Consider the following 15,944-nt stretch of genomic DNA (forward strand, 5'->3'; position numbering starts at 1 on the left):
TAATTGATCCCTCTCTTCTTCAGAGCCAATTAAACCCCAATTCCCACCAGGCACAGTTTTCCCTCTGGTCTTTAACATGCAGATTACCTCTCAGAAACACATCGCTTTTCTATTCCTTTTCTTCCCGTCATTTTGAGCCCATCCAGGAAAAATCCAAACCCCTCTCACTATCAGGACTACAGCTGACCTTTAAGTGCTACTTTGCTCTCTACAAAGAAGCCCGATCAATTTCTGACAAAGCTAAGAGGTGAGATGGGTAACTGAGGTTTGTCATTCTACCCACTGGACAAATTTTATAAAGAGAAACTCCCAGCATTGGCAACCTCTCTTCCTCACTATTGATTTTAGATAAACCTTTTTGGTGTCATACCTGAATTTACAGTTTAATACAGACTGATCCGACCAGGTGATTCAGTCTGAAAGACCATCTTGGAGAAAGATGGTGGAGAAAAAATCTGATGTCTTCAAAATATCTATTATGCTTGAATGAGAAGTGGCAGCTATGAAGCCAGATAATGTTGGTGTATCCACCTCGGTTTGATTGTGTGTTCAGAACATGTCAACGGCTGTCTACTTTCATGTAAGAGGGTAAAACCTTCAGCCAAAGGCCCTCTCCTCCCCGCATGAATAGTTAACCTGTTCACACTGAATAAAATCAATCACATTAGCCTGACTTCTATGATGTCTCTTACACACATTTCTCTCTCTAACCTGCTTCTCCCATGCGTTTACACTTCAGGTTCCTGATATTATTTTCATCGAGATCGATTCCATGCCTTCAGCATGTTATGTTTTGAATTAATAAATATCACCTGTCAATCCTCTCCTCCCTCTCTTTGCCCAATTTGACCTCAATCTTTCCCACTCATTTGCTTTTCTTATCACGTCTCCCCGTCCTTCGTTCCTTGACCTTCCATGTCCTCTATTCCCCGTCCAGCTGAGCGTCCAAGCAAGGTTGGAGGTGATAAAGCGAGCCTCCAAAGCCCTGCGCCAGCTGGGCGAAAAGAACAGGAACAGGAAGAAAGGAATTGATAATAGTGGAGAGCATGACGGTACAGACCCAACAGGAATGACTTCTGACGAGGCTCTAGCACACCTGCAGCAATCCGAGGCCCACCTGGACACTCTGAGTCATGCCTTCGTCCTGTCACTCAAAGACAGCCAGCAGGTAGGACACATCTGCCACAGTATAGCTATGTTTTTTTCTTTCAGGATGAGAATTTCTCTTTATGCAACACTGTGTCAAAAATATCAACTTATGAAAAAATAAAAGGTTTCAAAAGAAATATGTCTCCTTATATACATTATGCAGATTTTTTTTATTTGTATTTCTGCAAAAAAAAAAGCATCGTAACAGTATTGTAATAAAATATTTCTTAAAAGTACCAAGAATAGCATTTCTAAAGGCTCTTTAATATTGTTTTATGTTTCAACAGAAAAATATTATTTTTTAATTTTTATTTGTTTTCAATAAGATGCACATAATTGTTTCAGCCAAAATGGATTGAAACACAGAAATTATTAGTTGTTAAATAAGTAGAGGATTTTTATTTTATCCTTTGACAAACTAAAAAAAGGTGTGTTAAACTTAGAATTTTAAAAATTATTATTTTAAAAATAAGAATTCTTAAAATTCTTATTTTGATATCAGGTACTGGTGGATTATGTATCCCATACACTCCCAAACCCAGCCTTGGGGACTTTCCTCCATATCTTTCCCCTTGTTTACCTATTTTGTCTTTCTGCAAACTGTAGAATAAATGTCCACTAGTCCCACAGAAATCTTTTTAAAAGTCTAAAATCAATCATGTGAAAAATTAAACACATCCTATGAAGCTTTAGCATCAAGCTCACTTTCTTTAGTCTTTTGTAAGACTCGCTCATCGCTCACTATGGCAACAGTGCCAGAAATGGGTGGTATATTCAAATCTAAGTCTGCAAACAAAAGTAGCACTAAAAAGGTTTGGGAGTCCTCCCTCATAAACACTTAGATTCAGAAAAAAAAAAAAATTAACATACGTCAAGAGCCAGTTTATTTACTGATAAAGGGCAAAAAAACTGAAAGTACAAGGCAAATAAACTCTACATTTAAGCCAGTTATGTTCAGGCAGCCCTGCCCTTTGCATTGGTATGGGTTACCTCTGCGAAGTTACTCACCTGTAATACATTCAGTTTATTTTATTATGTGCTGGTATGCCAAGTATTGCAATGGATGGAAGCAACAGGCATGTTAACCAGACTTCGAGTTTTTTGAGTATTTGTTTTTGATATTCTGACACACACACATACATGCCGGCATTTCTCATTTCCCTACCATGAGATGGCCTTTAGTTCGACCTCCAGATGGTGTTTGCGAGTGTTTATTCTGTATATGTGGTTGCATATTTTGGTTGGTTCTGCTCTGCTAAACTCTTCCAAGGCTCACAGAGGCCGGTCAAGGGTATATTAATGTAAATCTACTGTCTGCTGTTTAAAATGAGCCCCTCCATATGGACATATACAAGGCACATGCACCATGCTGTAGCTCATTAAATAAAGTCACTCTGACTTAACCCCGCTGTCGCCTCACTGTGCCCATGCACATGTGTAAACACTAAATGAATGCTTGGCCGGAGAAACGGACCGTTATGATTTGGTGAGTGAGGTGTTGCTATGCGACCATGAGGCTGCACTGAGAACCGGCTTGACCACCACAGCATGTAAGTTGGTGATATTTAGCCCCCAATTTATCTGTGTTTAAGAGCACAAATCCTCCATAATGGAGGCGAAGGTACAAGCATTACAAGGCAGAGCGTTCAGGAAGAGTCACAGGTGCGTGTGTGCAGAACACGTTATCAGACAAGTTATCCTCTTTAATGAAACTTCACCTCTTTTAGTGGGTGAAGCGATTGCATCCTTAGAGGATAAAAAGCATATTAAGGAGTGGGAAAGGCCAGATAGGCAGAGAAAGATGGATATAAGGAGCTCTATGGGTTCTTTCGGCTATAAAGAGTTCATTTATCAAAAGGACATGATCCACTGCAACAACAGGTGCACTGACCTGGCATTAGGAGAACAAATTGCGTTCTCTGGATTTCATACATACTGCCTTGCAAAAGTATTTAAACTGCTTGAGCTGTTTTTATGCATATAGATCAAAACAGAACAATGTTTGATTGTAAAGTGTAAGGATAATGGTATATTAATCTAAAGATATTTACAAATAATCTGAGATGTGTGATGTGTATTTCTATTGAACCCCTCTGATGTCCTTAAGTAAAATTCTGTTCCACCAACTGCGTTTAGGACACAGCTTTAAATAGTAAACATGGTCTGACTGTGTTTAATTTAATCTCTGTATAAATTCAATTATTCCATGAAGGACTCAGAGATTTTGTAAGAGAATATTTATGAACAAACACCAGAGAAGTAAGCTGACGATTCAAGGATAGAGTTGTGGACTTGGAAAATAAATGCATCCCACACTATTCAGATTTCATTCATGAAGCCATAATGTTGAACATTACATTTATGATGCACTTTGTACAAGTTTATCAAATAAAATCACAATAATCCACACTGGCGATTGTTTCTGTAAACTGGCAAAGTGCTACGAACATTGAGAAAGGTTATAAATTGCTCTCCAGAATAAACATCCCAATCAAAGTCTGTTCTCTGCATTATTTTACAGAAAAGTTCAATCCTGCTCCGTAATTTCCATTCCTCTCAGAGCCGGAGCAAGGACTGATGAATTGAAAGCTTAATGTTATAGCACATTCACTCATCATCATGTCCATTGCACATAATTGGCGTATTACCAAAATCGCTGTATTTTGTCATCAGGCGCTCAGCCTCAGACTATATTGCCAGGAACATGAGGGACCACAGTGAAACTGCTGCATATAAAATGTTATCCCATCAGGCACTCCTCAGCCTTTAGCTGGCACACCGCTGATGGATATAATATTATAATTAAGTATCTCATATAAATGATCACTGTCTCATTTCAACAGAAGGAATAATAATAAGATATCAGTATCAAGTCCTCAATATTGTCTCGGTAATACAAAAAGACCCATATTTGATTTAAAAAAAAAAAAAAAAAGTACTCGTGTCATGATCAAAGTGCATACTGGATTGCTAAGTGTATGTCTTTTATACCAGCATCTCTACATTAGAAGAAATGATTTGGTTTATATCTGCAAGAAACACACATATTTTGCAGGTAAAAGTGTTAAAGTTAAGACATTTAAATTTAAAGAGGTTTGGGATTCACTATGACAAAAGTCTAACTCCTACAAATGTACATCTAAAGGTCTGTAATGTATAGACGAAAACATCTTTTCTTTAGCCACATTTTAATTAATGTAGTTCACTGCGTTATGGGAATTTTAAAATACCCATAATGCAGTTCAATAAAATGTTACCATTCAACAGACTCCTTTTGGTTTTGTTTATCTCTCTCTACTTTAGGAACAGCGACAGCGCTACAGTCAGCTTTATGATTTGTCGCGGTCTGAAAGGTCAAAAATTTGCGAGTTAGCAGTCACAATGGCAACTGACGGACATCCTCTGGAGCAGATTAAAGAGCTCCTGTCTGTAGCTGTTGGACCGCTCGACCTGTCTGTCAAAACTGTGCTTCAGGAGGCTGTGCAGAGGGTCGTGGCAGCACTTAGGTAAGATCACTCACTTTCTCTCTGTTTCTCAGTTTTTCTCACACCTGTATAGTTGTCGGAGCACAAGGAACTCAAGTCAGGAATCAAAACTGTACATTAAAATAAAAACGCATGCATTTGTTATACACATTTACAGAAGTTTGCAAGAGAACATAGGTGAACAAATAGTATCTCACTCCTGTGTGAGGACATAGCTAACTTACTGATTCAGTATGTTGACCTGTTGCCATGGAAAACTCTTAAAAGCTTTGTTTTGAAAGCCTGAAAGTTCCTTGCTTCATTGCTGTATAAACACTGAAAGTAGAATTCAACCTAAAATTAGATGCTGTATAAAGATGCAATTTAATTCCCTGACAGCCTCACTCAAAACACATTTCACACACTAGTTCTTTTTTATAATACGGTAAGAAACTTTTAATTAACAAAGCTTAACATTTTTCTTATTTCACCACAAACAGAATGCTACGGATGAGTCTTTGCTGGCTAAAAATGCAAACTTAATTGAATTTTTGAGTTAAGATGTTTTTTTTGTTTTTTTTTAGCTAAATCTGGTATCTTTATGTAAAAATAGACCACATAATTAGGTTTCTTAATTGTTACAGAAATCTACATGTAGCCAAAATTATTTTTCAGAGTTTTTTTTTTGCTTGCTGGAAGAAAATTGTGTGTCTTGTAGTTTTCTTGTCTGTATCTTTTTTTTAATTATCATTGTTACATTTTGTACAAATGCATGCTTAACAATATCATCATCCCTTTGCTGTATTTTCATACATACTGTCTCACAAGATTATACAATGAAAAGAATGATACAAAATATGTCTTAAAATTATATATGAATAAAAAAGAGGCTTAGGATCAGGGCACCTTAACACAACTCCCACAACCTGATCTTTCTTGGCACTTATCAGAAAATATTCAGTATATCGGTCCACTCCGGGCTCAGCATGTTGTTGGGAAGAATACTGTCAAAAGAGAAGCCTGAATGTACAGAAGCTGCCTGTGGGAGTTCAGCTCTGAGCACTCGAAAGGAACGGAGAGATGATTCGTGCTGACATGCCTGTGGAGCTGCTAGATTTAAAAGCCATGCCAAATACGTGGATATTGTGTGACTCAGCGTGCAAAAACTTTATACAGTCATTACTGAGCTTGGTGAAAAACAGAGAATTGAGGAGATTCTGGGTTATTAATATGACCTAAAAGGAAGGAAGTTCTACCCATTCTTGTTGCCCTTTCAGCCTTGTGGAACTCTTTAGTTTTACCGACGGAGCCAGATATAATCTGGCCGTTTGATTGGCTTGATATATGAGCACCAATCCCCTTGATTATTGTCCTGCCTCATTTCCTGCTTTTTATGGCTGCTCAATGGTGCATGGTGCAGATTAATGGCACCTGCATTTATACATCAGCAGAAGATGATCGTGCACATCTGCCGATTCTCATTTGTATTCATGCAGACGTGCATTCACTACTTGTAATGAACACACACTCTCTGTCTTGCATGTGTTTTTGTGCTTTTTCTCTGATTCATTGTCTTCCGATAACTAATGCACCCTCGTGTAGATATTCTCTTCTGGATTTCATCCACAACTTTTATATATCTGCTTGTTGGTTGTATGTATGCTTACACAGAGCTTATATGTAATTAGAGGTAGATTTTCTTTGTCGTGTTTATGGCTTTCAGAAATTTGCCTTTACTTATTGTTGTAGGACTGTCCTGAATGTTTGGCAGTTATGAATGAGCCAGTCTGGTTTTTGGCTCCCCCAAAAAGCTTTCTGGTCTGGTGCAGCAGGCAGAGCCGAGTCTAACGCTAATAGCTGTCTTTTGTATCTGTCATAACCACTCTGTTTGTGTTGGTGTGTGCATGTGTGTTTTCCAAGGAGAAACATCTAAGTGGGAAAATGCTAAAGAGAAAATGCTGTCTCATCTCCTTCATTTGAGGAAGAACATTTGTGTATTTTGTGGTTTATATATGCCAAGACACGAATCTTTGCATGGATACATGCAAAGAACAACACGGGAAAAGAGGCAGATGTCAGAACCACAAAAACAGAAACACTAATGATGTCCCAATTTCTCTTTCAAATTGCTAGTTTGTGTTTTTAAATCAATTTAATTTACAACTTATTGGAAGTGAGAATTCAAAAGATCATGTAAATTAACAAAACTTATAGAGCCTATGAGGTTTCCTCTTCCACAGATTTATTAACATTTTTTCTGGTTCATTTTTAAAAGCAGTGGGTTTTTTAAAAATTGTCTCAAGCAAGTGCTTGTTGTGCCTTGACTTTACCAAAATTTTTTATTATGATCCTGCATTGTTTTAACTTAGAATTTTGATTTTATTTTTGTTTCAGTGGAGACCAAACTGCCCTGACAAATTACCCTCAACCCCTCAGGGTCCTGGAGGGGTTGGTGGCATCTGTGCACAACAATGTGCAGAGCGGGTAGGTTCCACTTGTCCACTCACGCCTATTGAAAGTTTAATCTTACCTCTTGAGGACTTGTGATCCTCAAGAAGTAAATGTATCCTTTTCAACTGTAAGGTTGTGTGTATCTTGAAAACGAGACATAAGACAAAGCCCATCAGCAAATCCACATCAGAATGGCATAGAAATAAAAAATAATCAGGATTTCTGAGACCCACTTGATCCAGACTCTAATCTGAATGCAGTATTGTTGTTAATTACGTTCAGGTATTGACGGGAATGTCAATAAATTGTAGATTTCTACACTTAAACTGCAAAACGTTTTTTGTGTGTGTACAATAATTAGATTTTGACTTGTCTGGCAAAAGTTCAAATTTTGTTCAGGCCAGAAAAGCAGCCTTAAAGACCTTATTTATTATCGATTCAGGTTTTATGCTTTTTTTTTTATTTGCTGAAAGATTTCAGTACTCTTGAATGTCACTCACATTTAGCTTTTAGACTGTTTATCACTGTGAAGTAATTTTGTGCAGGCCTTTTCTATTTTTTATTTTTTTTTTGGAAACACGTAAGCCCAACCTGTTGATCTCTTCTGGGAGTAACCCACACACACATCCTCTGCCAGTCTGAGCTTTCCTTATCGCTCTTGGCCTGTCTGACTGCTGTCTCTCTGCCCTTCTTCCATCAGTGACAGCACTGTGACTTCAGATGACCTCCTGGCTTGGCTGCGTCCGTTCTGCGGTGACACATCCCTCCCGGTGAGGCCTCGCATCGACGTCCTGCAGATCCTGGAAAGTAACTTCCGTCTGATGGACCATGACGTCCGTCTTCTGCTGCTCTACAGGACTCAGGCTGTGCTCAAAGACAGAGAGGTGATGCAAACACACATGCTTGTAATGGCAATCACTTACCCACTGCACATGGAGTGTTAATTTGAAGCACTTGAGAAATGACTTTTATTCCCAGCATTATTTTTTTTTAAAAAAGCTAAAAAATAATTAATTTGCATAAGATTATAGAGGCTTGGTTATATTTCTTTTGAGGATGTACTTGAAATTAAAGAGCTAAAAGAAGAATTAATTTGGAGAATTAGAAAACAGAAGAAGGGGTGGACCAAGAAATCACTCACTTCTTTGTGAAATGTTGCAATTGAGCGAAGTGATTTGCTCCTAAATTCTGCATACTTTGCTTCCACAGAGCCAGACCTTCTTATAACACTTTAAAGTTGCTTTTAATCAGTAGTTTTTGATGCTTTCTGAAGGTTTTTTTACATTTTGGTCCTTATGCCTGCCTAACAGCATTCTGAGTGTGCTTTACACATTTTATCAGGGTTATATGGTTTGTTTCACTAAATGCCTTCATATAACAACTTATGAGGGAAAAAACATGTTTGTCTTATCATTCATGTTCTTTAGACAATTACTAGGAAATTAAAAACTCTGTAAGAGTATGTAAACTTATGAGCACAACTATATAAAATTACTTTATATGGCAGGTACAAATTGACACATGGATGTGAAACATTTGTCACCTTAAAAGAAGTAATATCCAGCTGTAATCTAATCATAAAAAATGTGTTTTAATGCCATGTCAAGCTTTCCTCTTTCTACATCTGATCAGTCTTTGATTATGTTTATGTTCAGGCACAATGATGATTTATCACTTTAGGAGGCTTGGATGGAACAGGAAAAATGAACTATTTGAAAATAGCGGGAAACTGAAAAGGGCTAAAAAAAGAAGCCAAAGAAAGTCTTTTTTTTTTTACTTTAAGATGAAAATATATTTAATTATGTTTGCAGATGTGATTATCATGTGCAATCCGCTTTGATTTGATTGTGATAAAACAACATTCATTGTTGTTTTATCACACCAATGAATGTAGTTTTTATTTAAAGGTGCAAAATTAGCTGTACATTCATATCTGTATTCATTTCGTAATTCTCAGGCTGTTGGCACACGTCTATTCATCTCGCCTCAGCACATGTCTGATTCTACCTCCACCTTTTCCCCTCCCTAGTGTAACCAGCTTTTGAGTGGCTAGTCATTATGTTATCTCACTGACTAATTCATGGTCGAATCTGGTTAATTAATGTGCAAATGCATGAGCGCAGCCGCAGGCCATTGTGTGCTCAGGTAGACAGGTGTGTGGGCCCGGACTCTTTAACTAATTGGGTGAACTCCTGACATTTGGCAGGCTTTGATGAAATACTCACACTGAGGCAGACACACATGCACTCTTAAAGGAGAGTACATCCAAGGGATCTGTTAATTAATCTTGTAAAAGACATCTTGCAGTAAGGGCCAGTCTCATTTCAAATGAAGTGATGCCATGTCTCTCGTTCTCTCTTTCCCTCGGCAACCCAATGCGTTAGCAGGATTCTTGTAGTGGGGCTCTGTTATAACTTTCATTAGTCTAAATTTTGGTTGGTTTTAAATATTTCTCATGTTCACAGCTCAGCTTCCACCCAAATCTAATTCATGCAGGAGCACGTTCACTCACACTTACTATTTTATTCATCACATTTTTTCTTTTAATATGAGCAACTTTTCATTGTGTCAACGGCTCAGCTGAAAGCTGCAGAAGATTAATCATGCAGGCTCCTGCCACCCATAAGCAGAGCTGCCACTGATGGCAGCCAGTTGCCCTGAAGCCTTGCTACAGATTCAGTCAGTACTGATCCCATCGTGTCTTGCTGCAGCCAGAAGACAAAGAGGCCGAGAAGCAGAAAAAAAATGCTTTAAGAGGAATAAAAAGCCATATGAGTAGAGAGATGACAAGGGAAACAACAGACAGGATCGGAGTTGATATTATTCTTCTTCAGAACCCTTGGGTCCTTTACTAATCAGCACAGCTTCCTTCTAAAGATGTCCCACAGGTTACCTCAGGGACAAAGTCCTATTCAATTTATTCAGTTGTCTGTACTGCTCACCTGCAGCACAGGTGCAAACAAACAAGCTGTGATGGCTGCTGTATTTTTTATGAAAGCTATTAGATATTAACGTTTTGACCTACAATGAAATGCAGGAGTAAAATAGAAACACCTGCTTAGTCACAACAGGCTTGCAGATGATAACAAAGTCAAGGTTTTATTTTCTTTATTTTGTTCCATTATTTAGCAATTTGTACTTCTGAATTGGATAACCGAAGAGCACTGGCAAAAATAATATCACCTCGCTGTTGTGATGTATTGCTTTTCTTCATGCTTCAAACAAGGAGGTGAGATTTTCCTATTATTGGAATATCATGCACCTCTTCATCCCTGGCATAGTTGTAGTCTGTTGAAAAAAAAAAAGCTAATAACAATTGTTGAAGAATGGATGTAGGAAGGACAGCGCAAATATTGACCTGGCCATAGTGCTTTTGCATTACATACTGTTAAATATATATAAAAAGAAACAAAGCTTGTTTCTTTAAAGTTAGAGTAACATGTCCTTTGGCTGCTGGAAACCAAAACATGTAATGAAATTTTCACTTTATATAATGAGGCAATTGACAGTGGTGTTATAATGTAAAACCAACCCTTTCAGCTTTATATAATGTTCTACTGTTGTTCTCTGATTAGACCTGTTTTTTTTTTTTATCCCAAGAAATAAAAACAATTATAGCAAAATCTAAACTTATTTCATGTGACTGAGGTGAGAGACTCATTCATGCTAATCAAAGAACCAGGGTTATATTCACAACCTTAAACTTTCTTTCTTAGCTTTTTTGTGTGTCTCACTATTGGGAGAAATGACTACTGGATTGGCAGACATGCCTGTTTTAATGACAACTTTTCCCAGAGGCTAATCAGTAAGGTTTCACACAAAGAAAGCCTGCACTTATTACTAAATGTGCCAAAACGGCAGCAGTCACATCAAACTTGTAAATTTTAGCAAACGTGTTGTAGGAAGCCCAGCATGCAGGTGCACGCATCCTGAATAGAGACTCCTTTAAAAAAGGCTCAGTAGGATGCAAACCCCCTGGTGGAGTGTGAATGAAGACCCGGCGGGGGCTGGAGTCCCTTGCTAGATTATGCCAGAGTAATATCTTCCACAATCCAGTGTGAAAGATGCTGCTTTGATACAGGCTTTCCTGTATGTGGTTTTGCCCAAGACACAAATAATTGTTTGGTTTTCCTAAAACCTTGCATGCTGTCCAAAACCGCAGTGGACTCACTGAACACAAATTATGTGGATGCCTTTGCTCCTCTGAGGCAAATGGAGGCAAGTAAAAAGAAGTCAGTTGTATTAGAGAGCATGAACCAAACACTTTTGGAACAAAAGCTGAGTTAGGTTGCAGGGCGGCCTTTATGTCGTTAGGGGAAAATTAATACTGCCTTGAAACACAGAAAGGGCATGAATTCCACTAACTCGCTTAGCTGAGGTCAAAGCAAGCAGTAAGGTTGTTTTAAAGGATAATAATCTAAGCTCAACTTCTCCCAGAGGTTCAAAGGGAGAAACAGATAGAACAGTGGGAAGGTCCTACGATAGACTTCAGCACTTTGCCTCTCCTCACATAGACATCACTGGTGCCAACCATTCAAGGATAACACCTCATCAAATTTAAGCTTTTGATGAGGTCATTCAGGGGGCATTTCCCATTTCCAAAACGAATGCTATGAAAGAAAACCCAGGACAGTTGCATAAAAATATGGAAGCTGTCTGGGAAACATTTTTAAGCACCAGATGACAAAACAATATAATGTTTTGTCATCATGTTATAAAATATGATGAATGTATGTTTTATAATTGAATAAACATTATAAAACATGCAAGTCGAAAAAAATTTATCATTAGTTTGACCATTTGGTCAAACTAACAAGGTTTTAAAATGAGGTCAAATTGTACCTGGTGTAGTTACATACATTGATGGAAGCAGATTTTCTCCTCTTAAACTTAACTAAAATAAATGTAGTTCCAAATAAAGTTCCCTTCTTTGTCTTAAGCACAGTGCTTGTGATAACACAACCAGAGTTTTGATGACTCTCTATTTGGGACCCTGACTCCCACAGGTCCTGGTGTGACCTTGCAGTGAGAAGTTGTTGATGCTTAAAATGTTTTGATAGAATGAGTTGCAGTTAAATCCACTCAAGTTTATTTGTGTAGCATTAAATGACAACAAAGTTAACATACATCCATAAACAAAATAAGAGAAGAGGCCTAAAGAAGGTTGAGTAATATACAATCAAAGCTTTAAAAAATAGGGAAAAAGTTAAAAAGTTATTGATCACAATCAGAGTGGATACATGAAGAATGGAAATGGAAAAAACAGCAGTGCTAGAAGAGGTGCCCAGCTGCATTGTGTATTCCTACAGATCTGATCCTTCATCCTTCCACTCAACTCTTTGACATTACATCAGTAATTCTTCAGATCCTCACTGTCTGCCTCTGATAAGCTCTGTTTTCACCTCAGTTTCTGTTTTGGCACCTAAATTCCTCTTGTATATTCTGCATGTGCCTGTGTAAATGACACATTTTTGTCCATTGGACATGCATTATATATAGAAATGTGCAATGTATATGTAGATTTTACGCAAGTTAAATGACATCAAAAAGGACTGGATGTAATATTTGATGTGTTGTTATACTCTTAGTGTCATTCATTTATACTCAGCTTGCCAATAATAATATGAACTTTGTATTTACAGTACATAAAATTACAAAATGAACTTTTTGCCCCACTGTCTGAAATTAGTCAGACAGTTGCATAAACTCCTACTGGCCTTGTTGCTCACATTTGTAGATGTAACCCAAAATGCTAAAGCTAATGAGAGCAATAAGTATGTTGTGATGATGGAAAAGAGGAAAATGGAGTAAATAAATGTAGTTTTACTGTCAATATTGTCATTCCAATATCAGCTGTGTCAGGGGAAACACCTGCCACATGATTCAGAGCCAAAGCCTCACAAAAACCCAGTGATATATAAGATGGAATTGGAAAGATACAGGGAAGTGATAATGAGGTGTTTGAGATGTATGTATGTATGTGTAAATAAAAAATAAAAAAATTCCCTTCTCACCCACCGCGGGTGGTTCTTATCCTCTGAGCTCGGGTCCTCTACCAGAGGCCTGGGAGCTTGAGGGTTCTGCGCAGTATCTTGGCTGTGCCAAGGATTGCACATTTCTGGACTGAGATGTCTGATGTTGTTCCTGGGATCTGTTGTAGCCATTGGTCCAGTTTGGGGGTGACTGCCCCGAGGGCCCCGATGACCACAGGCACCACTGTGGTCTTCACCTTCCAGGCCCTCTCCAGTTCCTCCCTGAGGCTCCCTGTATCTTGGAAAGATACAGGGAAGTGATAATGAGGTGTTTGAGATGTATGTATGTATGTGTAAATATATATATATATATATATATATATATATATACATGTATATATATATATATGTATATATACAGTATATACCGTATATATACTGAAATAATATTAAAATAAAAAGGAGACCCACTCACCATTCCCATCCATCATTCTTTCTCCCTCATTTAGCATCCCAACACACTACTTAACTGGAGAGACATCTAAAAAGGAAGGTATTAATGAGCCCAATTGAAATGCTGACATTTAGCCAGTTTGGAGGAGGAATGGAGTGATATGGAAAAAGAGGTATCGAGGGTATTAGGGGTGACAGTGGGAATAGATTTTGTGACTTAATTTTGAATGATTAGTCATAACAGCAGGGCATCCAAATGCCACCACTGTCAAGATTGGAGGGTCTGTTATGTCTGAGTGCAAGTCTTTGGGAATATTGTGGCCTTTACATCAATGACCACAGTCTAGAAAGGGTAATTTCTCTCTAACATAAAACCCCCCAAAAAAACAGATGACGTCAAGGCAAATGCTGCCATGTTTGTCAAAACTTGTTAATGTGATGCTATTTCTACTTGGTGTTTAAAGTGAAAGTAATTATCATGCTGAATCCTAACACAGTTCTCTCACTAACTACCACATCAGGCCTTAAACAGTTAAATGGAAATCTCCAGAGAGCAGGGAAGTAAATTGAGCCAGGTGACCGCATCAAGGCCTTCACACCTGTGTTTACTTTAAATGTTACTTGGCCAGAGAGGGATTATAGAGAGAATCACCAGCAGGTGCTCATGCGTGATTGGGTGCATGAAATGTCATCATCTAAGCTCCTCATCGCCCCAATCATTGATTCATGCTACAAGGCCTTTTCGCCCCTGTCACTGTCATGGATCATTTGCTGTGACACACCATTTTGGTGCTGAGCTGTTTGGCCTTGCTGTGCAGTGTGTATGTAATATGGATGAACTAAGCTTAGCAGAACACACTGAGTAGCTGCACTCTGCTGGCCTTCTGGTTTGCAGGTAAACAGCCTCAGGAGCTTGCATATCAAACCTGTCCTCAAACTTGAACTTGCTTTGTGAACAATATTATATTTAACTTTTTTTGCTTTAGTTTTAAATGTCCTTTTTTAATTGGTGTTATTCTTTAATTTACTTTTCACTCCATAGCTTTTATCCTGAGGCAGTGAAGCTTAAGCTTACCTTTCCTGGGACTTTGAGTCATCCTGCTTTGGCTTGGTGCTTGCTTTACCTTCATATAAGTACTGTAGCAGTTGAATGGGCAGACCATTTAATCAGCAAGTTATTATACATATTAACTGATTCACCAAATTTCAGATGAGATGTTCAATGGTTGTCAAAAGTATTCACAGCTCTAAATCATTCACCTTTAAAACTAAAGTGTAGCTTGCATTTATATTCAGACCCAATGAGTCAATACTTTGTAGATACAACTTTCACTACAATTGCAGCAGAGCACCTTTGTGATGTCTCCCCACTAGCCTTGGTACAGACTTAGAAGATGCTGCTCCAATTTAAGCTCAATTTAAATTTGTATTTGTCCATATGGACAATTATTAAAGGTTTTATGGTTATACAAGACAATGTGTGAGCTTTCTGGTCTTAGTATTTAAAAATGTATGTTGGAAATAAACCTTTCAAACAAAGATCATGGTGTCCACTCTTGATCATGGTTTTGGTAGCATCAATTTCTGGATTTATTTTGCTAGCAGTGATAGAAAATCACTGGTAGATTTTGCTACGAGAGCAATAATTTTATGGCACTAATTTGTAAATTTGCAATTTTATAGTATATCTTCAATGACAATTTTACCTTGTGTTCAATGCAAAATGTTTGGTTATGTTTTTTTGCTTTTATTTTGACATCATTGAAAGTGGGCCACAAGTATGATGTTCACCCATTTCTTACTAAGGCAGATATCTTACTTGTTTTTCAGGCCTACAATAATGCATTTACTCCTTTTAAATTAAACTATTGCTATGCTGAGTAGGTAAGAAGAAAATAATTCCCAACCATTTTCTTGTTTGTTTTAATTGGAAAAAAAATTTTATACACTGAGTACCTTCAACTTTTGGCCTGCGGTGAAAAAAGTTTGGACATCCTTGTATTCGTTCATTGCATAAAGTGGAAAAAGGAAGAAGACAGGGGACAACCTCCAAATTTTTCAATCTTACCTCAAATCAGAAACTGGAAACTTTGAGACAGTTGTGTGTCCCAATATGACTTTTATTCCAAGAATACATCTAAACAGATTACGGAATTGGTCGAGCAGGTTGATGTCAAGCTTTTTGAAAGAAATACCTAAAACCTTATAGTCAAGCCCAGTTCTTTGGCCCATTTGTCAAATATATTACAGTACAAGCCAGGTCTATCCAGGCAGCTGAGGAAAGTAAAAATGTGTAATTGCTCAAATTCTTCTGTTAGTGTTTTATGAAAGTTTTTATAAAGAACATTCTTACTCCAATATTGTTGGAGTAAGAATGTTCACACAGCATATGTTGTTAACTTCAACATATGCATGTTGACATTAACAACATGCATATGTTGTTAACTTCATATGC

General features: G+C 37.7%; 1 protein-coding gene across 2 annotated transcripts in view; it reads left to right on the forward strand.

The window, feature by feature from the left end:
* Positions 1 to 15,944, forward strand: part of nbas (NBAS subunit of NRZ tethering complex) — a 166,723-nt gene that overhangs the window by 115,220 nt on the left and 35,559 nt on the right. For both annotated transcript variants that reach the window (XM_032585504.1, XM_032585505.1), the window contains 4 exons: positions 938 to 1,168; positions 4,453 to 4,655; positions 7,008 to 7,097; positions 7,765 to 7,948. In XM_032585504.1, the coding sequence (XP_032441395.1) occupies positions 938 to 1,168; positions 4,453 to 4,655; positions 7,008 to 7,097; positions 7,765 to 7,948 (708 nt within the window). The remainder of the gene's footprint in view (positions 1 to 937; positions 1,169 to 4,452; positions 4,656 to 7,007; positions 7,098 to 7,764; positions 7,949 to 15,944) is intronic.

Source organism: Xiphophorus hellerii, chromosome 15 (genome assembly GCF_003331165.1).
Source record: "Xiphophorus hellerii strain 12219 chromosome 15, Xiphophorus_hellerii-4.1, whole genome shotgun sequence".
Taxonomy (NCBI): Eukaryota; Metazoa; Chordata; class Actinopteri; order Cyprinodontiformes; family Poeciliidae; genus Xiphophorus; species Xiphophorus hellerii.